This window comes from Neodiprion virginianus, chromosome 5 (genome assembly GCF_021901495.1).
Source record: "Neodiprion virginianus isolate iyNeoVirg1 chromosome 5, iyNeoVirg1.1, whole genome shotgun sequence".
Classification (NCBI taxonomy): Eukaryota; Metazoa; Arthropoda; class Insecta; order Hymenoptera; family Diprionidae; genus Neodiprion; species Neodiprion virginianus.
This window is the reverse complement of record NC_060881.1, coordinates 12,753,754-12,760,742: the sequence shown is the minus strand read 5'-3', so window position 1 is coordinate 12,760,742 and position 6,989 is coordinate 12,753,754. Positions and strand designations below refer to the sequence as shown.

General features: G+C 43.3%; 1 protein-coding gene across 1 annotated transcript; it reads right to left on the bottom strand.

Annotated features, from left to right (window-relative positions):
- Nucleotides 1-709: 709 nt before the first annotated feature.
- On the bottom strand, nucleotides 710-3,856 carry LOC124305553 (uncharacterized). The gene has a single exon (XM_046765128.1). The coding sequence runs from the start codon at nucleotides 3,854-3,856 to the stop codon at nucleotides 710-712; it is 3,147 nt and encodes a 1,048-aa protein (XP_046621084.1).
- Between the last annotated feature and the right edge of the window lie 3,133 nt (nucleotides 3,857-6,989).

The window sequence follows — 6,989 nt, the reverse complement described above, 5'->3', positions numbered from 1 at the left end:
TTCACCGGATGGTATGTGTACACACAGTTTTGGGTTTTACGACTCTATAGCGAACAAGTCCAAGCCTGCACATCCCCAGCCATATTAGCGTGGGGTATGCAACGAGAAAAAAATCTGTAAACGAAAGCAGGTGGCGAACAGTGTTTGACGTGAGAAAAATCTTGTCTTGCCGACCCTTCACCGGATGGTATGTCTACACACAGTTTTGGGTTTTACGACTCTTTATAGCGAACAAGTCTGAGCCTGCACATCTCCAACCATATTAGCGTTGGGTATGCAACGAGAGAAATATCGGCAAACGAAAAGCTGGTAGTATAGAATACAATAATTGTAGAAAATAAAACGGGAGAATGAAACTATCGTCATAATTATATTTATTTTTATTTTTTATTTATTTATTTAACTGCTTATAAAGCTAAGCTTACAGCAGGTGATATACATGAATTTCGCTAATACATGGGATAAAACAATCTTGTGCAAATGAAACGTATAAATTATATAATATAACTAGCTAAACTAAATAAACCTTAATCAGTTAACGATAAAAAAAAAAAAACAAAAAAAATAAATAAATAATAATAATTGTAATAATAATTTTCCTTAATATAATATAATTTATATAATGACTTTGGTTCGTTAGGCGGTAAGCTGAGGATAGTATTTTTGTTAAAACGAGTAGAATATTGCACAGGGAGCGCTGATATTCCCTTTAGTCATTTAAGCAAAACGCTCTGAGGTTCATCGAGCGTGCTAGAAATAAGTAAACGGCTTTTACTGTCACGGGTCTAAGGTCATTTAGGATGTTGAGGAGCAGGGAGACATCATCAGTAGCGTGAGTAGGGTATAATGGAGCGATGAAGTGTTCTCTGTAGGGTCTGTAGACTGGACACCTTAGAAAGATATGCGCCAGGTTCTCGTTTTCTTGTAGGTTACAAATTGAACATAGAAGTTGCGGGTTTATACCGTAATACATGCGTTTAAAACTAAAGCTGAAGTAGTGATTGTTGGCAAGTCTTGCCTGTGCGAGTACTCTGGCCATATGAACAGGGTTTTCTTTGAGATATGATGCGATAGGCGAATTTAGATGACGGGGAATTGCCACTTGACAAGGAGTTTTTTCTGTGATGGCAGCTAGATCAAGGCGCCTGAGATTGGCAGAGAATGAGCTCAGGATTTTGGAGGTCAGTCTTTTCCAATGAGCACTGGATGAGCTGAACCAGATTGTTGGTGGAGCATTACCGAGTTCCAGCAAGGGTTCAATCTGCAAGATCCAGTTGTAACTGGGATCGGTGGATAAGCTGTTTGCTAAAATTACAAGTCTGCTGAAGCAAATTTTAGGAATGCGATGTTCGTCCATCTCAAGAATCCTTGCGATCCATCCTAGTGCCGATCTCAGCACCCCGGTCTTTACATAGGATAAATTGAGCTCATGTTTTAGTGGTGCACTGGGGGTACCGCTTGGGAGAAGGAGGAGTCTCTTGTAAAAACTTAGTTGGGACTTTTCAAGTGTGTCTAGGTGTCGCAAGCCCCAAATATGAGAGGCATATAGGAGCGTGCTAGCTACAGTGGCTTCGTAAATCTTTGTGATACCATGCCAAGACTCGGCTTTGATACTAGCAAGCGTCGAGAGCGCTGCCCCGGCGGCGGAATGTGCTTTTTGTGAAGCTGATTTAGCCGCCGAAAGTCCCAGCGTGGAGCTTGTAAACGGCACTCCCAAGTATACGTACTCGTCTGCCCATTCAATTGGTTGACCGTTGTAAAAGAGACTCCTTCTTTCCCTTGGGCCACCTTTCCTAAAGTGTATGATCTTGGTTCTATCCATGTTTACAGTGAGTTTATTACACGCACAATATTCCTCAAGAATTCTGAGGGATTTCCTGAGAGTAGAGAATGTTCTAGCAAGTATGACCAGGTCATCAGCGTACAGTAGCATTATTAAGTCATATACATTATTGATTTGGATGCCTTGTGCACCTTTAGACCTAAAGAAATCTACTATGTCGTGCAAATATAGAATAAATAAAATAGGACTGAGTATTTCTCCCTGTAGAACCCCCTCCGTGACCTCAAACACCCCCGAGAGGCGGCCTTCCGATCTAACACGTAATTCTGCTTGGTCGTACAAGCACTTCAGGATTCTTATCATTTTTGGACTGACACCCAAGAGGAAGAGTTTCCTCCAGAGGGCGCTGTGTGGCACGGAGTCGAAGGCTCTCCTAAAATCAACGAAGAGGCCGTATAGGCGGCTCTTTTTGTTTCTCAGTCCTATTTGAAGGGCAGCCAATAGCGAGAAAATATTGTCAATGCAGCCTTTTTTGGCTGTGAAACCTGCCTGTTCCTCGGGCAAGGCACCAGTCAGATCAATCCATTTTATTAGCCTGTTTTTCAAGATCGTAGTGAAAACTTTTGTTAGAACATTTATCATAGCCAAACCTCGGTAATTACCGGGGTCCGACTGGTCTCCTTTTTTGAATAACATGAACATAGCAACTTGAGCCCAGTCACTGGGAATGTGCTCAGTATCGAGGATCTCAATGAACATCGATTGTATGTAGAGAAGACAGTTTGAAGGCAAATTTTTTATGAATTCACCCGTGATTGCGTCTGGACCTGGTGCCTTACCATTTTTCATGCCATTAATTGACCTGCGAATCTCATCGTACGTGATTGATGTGTCTAGTATGGGGTCTGAGACTCCGAAATAGGTAGTGTTGTCTATAATTCTAGGCGGGAATACATTTTTATAAAATTCGCTCCAGGTGGCAAGAGGTAGAGAGGGCGAGTGGGAGTGCTTTTTGAAGCTGTTATATGTGCGCCAAAATTGTGTGGTATTACTAATGTCAGCAAATCTCTGGACAACTGTGAGCCTGTAGGAGTTGAGCTTGGTGGAGATTAGCTCCTTGTAACTCTTTTTTTGGTTTAAATATTCTTCAGTTTCTGATAAATTAAATTTGGCAGCTCTGGCCAGCTTTAGAGTTTGATGTAGCTTTTTCCTAGCGTCTCGACAGTCTTTGTCAAACCACGGTTTGTGAGTGGTTAATTGTACAGTGTTTTGCGTGTTTTGCGTTAACATTCCTGCCTCTTTGGAGGCCTCTATGATTGCCGAGACGAGGTTTGTGTGTAGAGAGTCAATCGTAGAGGTCTCAGATGAGATCCCCAAGTGTTGAGACAGTAGCATGGCGTTTGTGTAGGATTCCTGTGCTGGTGAGTTCCATCTCAGCTTAACGGAGGAGGGGATAGAGTCAGAGGAGTAAGGAGAGGTTGGCGTCTTTATGGGAAAGTTTAGTGTTGCTGCAACTGGGAAATGATCTGATGTGGTAGCTTCGGACATAGTCTGCAGGTCGTCTATAAGATTTGCACCCGCGAGATCAACCCATACCAGATCTATGACTGACTTACCAGAGGAGGAACAGAAGGTGTGCTGGGCGGGGTGATTGCTAGGGGTTCTCCCGTTTAGCAGGATGAGTCCATTGATGTCGCCGAAGTTTATGAGTTGTGAGCCCCTGGCCGTGTGAGTGGTGTCTAATGATGAACGAGTTGAGTGTAACGAAGAGCCTAGAAGGGCATCTTCATGAACTGAGCCCTGGGATCCTACACGGGCGTTAAAGTCACCTCCCATCACTAATAGCTCATCGCGATAAGTCATTCGTATGTCATTTATGGTCAACTGAAGAATATCCAAAAGATGCTGAAGTGGCAGAGACGGACTAAAGTAAAAATTGCATAGGATAAAGCTCCAGTTCTCCAGAGATACCCTGACAATAATCCACCAAGGAGTTGTTTCTAGAGCTTCGTGTTTGAAAGCTTTGTTGATGCCCATTAAGAGTCCACCACTCGCCCTTCCCACGTCATGCATCCTGGTAGCCTGTGAACAAATAATATTAAAGCCATTGTATTCTTTGGAGAGTGTAATGGATTTGTCAGTGCACCATGTTTCATTTATGCAAAAAATATCTGCCTTACTTAGTAGTGTGTAACTATTTATATTACCCAACCCGTGACAGTTCCAAAATACTATCCTCAGTTTCCGTTTTTTGAAGAACAGCGAGCCTGTATCCGGGTGTCCAGTGGAAATTGAGAGTTGGTGGCCTGTGAGAGAGTCGTCGTTGGAGTCCTTGGGGGGGTACCAGTCGGTAAGTGGGAGGTGGTCGGTGGCTGTGGGATGGAACTAGCGTTTGTAAAGCTGCCGCTTTTATCGTTGCGGCGTTGTCTGGCTGCTAGCCTGAGTTTGTAATCAGCATCTCGCTCTTCCGGTGTTCGGTCATGCTCGATGTATATCTTGCGAGCTCCCAGTGTCCTCTTCTTCCTCATTATCTCCGTTTTGGCTTTCATTGAAGCGATTCTGGCTTTGATAACTGAGCCAGTCTTGTTATAGCTGCCTATGATTCTCGCTTGCTCAACACAGCTGGACACACTGAAGTTATCTTCCAGGAATTTGTCGACAGTCTCTGATAGACTTTGCCTTGGAACGTCGCGTATGGCTAGGCCCTTAATTATGATGTTCAACTGCCGGTGGTGTTTGTCGAAAGAGTCAAGCTTCTTGTTGAGTTGTTGCATGTGGGCTTTGACTGCAGCTTGTATCTCATCAGTCCGAACGTTTTGTTCTGAAGCATTCTGTGCAGAAGCCGAAGATAGTTGTGTGCCCTGTTGAGACATTGACTCGAGCTTATTTATCCTCTCGCTGAGTTCGTCAAATTTGCGGGAGTGTCGATCGTCGTTGGCCGCGGCGGTGTCTGTTAGCTTAGCTATGGTCTCGGCGTTTGATTTTTTAATTTCTTCAACTTCCGTCTGGAGGTTGTAAATAAAGGACAGCTTGGAGTCGATTATTTTTTGAACATTCTCCGATAGGGCTTCAACTATGCCCTCTCGGAGGCTGGCGATAGTAGCGGCGTCCAGTGCTAGTCTTCTTTTTGCCGGATGTTCTTCCTCCGTTTCTCGAGACCTCTTTTTGTTGTTGTTGTTTAAAGGGTCAATCGGGTTTCCTATGACGTCCAGGTTGAGTGAACTCCATGTGAGTGCCATTAGTTTGCGACCTCTAGTGCCGGGTGTTTTATCGGCAGTGCGGTTATCATTATCATGGGATAGCGGGGTCGTAACCTGCTGCCCTCTGTTGGTGTTCTGTGGAGTCTCCTGCTCAGCCGAGACTGAGTGAGAGATACCGTTGTTAGGAGGAGACGACATGATTGTGGACTGAAAAACAAACCAACCTCACTTTGTCGAAAACTGTGTGCAGAAATTTCGGATTTTTTCTCCTTGGGTGTAGTTGCGAGCCACGGTGATTATCACAAAAGGAAGCCTGATTTTTTGTCACTAAAACTATCACTTAAAGCGCCTTGCAGCTGAGATCTGCCAATAGTAATACACCAGAGAGTCGTAGCACGATTTTTCACGTCTGTCACTCAAGCGGCCATCCATGAATCCTCCTATCGTAATAATTATAGATGTCGAAAATAGCGATGATGATGAGGATGAGGATACGGATGAGGGGAATAAACCACGCTAAATTCATAATTATTGATTATATATTTTTCACATATAAAAATTTATAACATTTACATTTTGTGTAACGAGAATGGGTGAAAGTTATAAAGATATATATTTTTAATGTATCCTATTTCTAGATTATCATTTTATCGAATAATACATTTTTTAATTCTATGTATATGCTACATATAAACCCGAATATAATCGTATATTGTAATAAATTCTATTGTTATTTTGGTTAATATTGTCCATATTATATATACACACGATTGCAACCTAGACAGTCTTTAATTAGAGGATTCGGTCCATCCATGATGTCGCCATCGGGTCCTGGTGTGTAATGTATGCTACATCTGCGGAAACTTGCGCTGACGTAGTCCATTTTCATATTCTCTAGTAGTTTATCCCACGCATCATTGATGGAGTTTGATGCGAACGTGCGAATAAATTCTTTTGGTAAAAAAGCTATATCCTCGGACATCATTGCACTTAAACCGCCCAGTTCTTTGTACAGACAGAAGGATTTCTTGAGGGAGCTGGTACACTCCTTCGAATACCAACTCCTTAGTCGCTGCACATTTTCAAAGGCGCAATTGTATGCCGGGATGTATTCAGAGTTGTCATCATACCAAATTGAGCCTAGCGCTGTTGCTTGCTGGAGGTTATTCGCTGGAGAGTATCCATGGTTCGCGTCGTGCCACGGTGCCGCTTCCATATACCTCAATTTTCCCATTTCAGGGGGTATGATATGCAAATCTTCCATATTAATAACCCTCGTTGTACCATCGACGATCTCCGTCAGCCATGCTTTCTTCTCCGCCCCTTTGACGTATACGTAACACGCATTTCCAACCATTTTTCTCACAATCTTCGTCACATCCTCGTGAGATTTGTTGCCCGCATTCCATGGTATTCCGTGGTGATTGCGTGTCAACCATACATTGGTAGCTCTAAATTCAAGTGGTAAGCTTGCCAAATCATAGGGCGGCTTGAAAATGATGTAATCTAGACCCGACCCGTTTACATTCATGACTGCAACTTCCTTGGGTACAAACTTCATGTTATGACCGATAAAACATTGCACGTCCAGGATCATCGCCATGTTGAGGAGTGAGAACGTTGCGCTCGATTATGTACTGACGGATGGTATGTGGAAGACTGACTATTCCATCTCCAGCACACCCGCTTTTATCCCCTCGTGGATGAATTTTGTGGAAGTAGAGGGGGATCGCATAGTTCATTTAAGGCGCATGACTGCATGAAAATTCAAACTTGTTGAATTCTCCACCAAGGTATTTCATTTGCAGACGATTTTCCCCGGCCATGCTACACATTTCAGTCAGCTGACTGGAATCTTCTTGTAGAACTCTTGCGATTCTCGGTGGTAAGAAGACGTTGTATTCTCCATTGATAGTCGCCAGAACACGTATCCCGAATTTTGTTTTGACCAATCGTAACCAGATGACGTCATACACTCCCCCAATTTCGAGTTCCGTTATCTTCTT

Excerpts from the sequence above, each read along its gene's own strand:
- LOC124305553 (XM_046765128.1), bottom strand. The coding sequence starts at position 3,856 with ATGCATGACGTGGGAAGGGCGAGTGGTGGACTCTTAATGGGCATCAAC.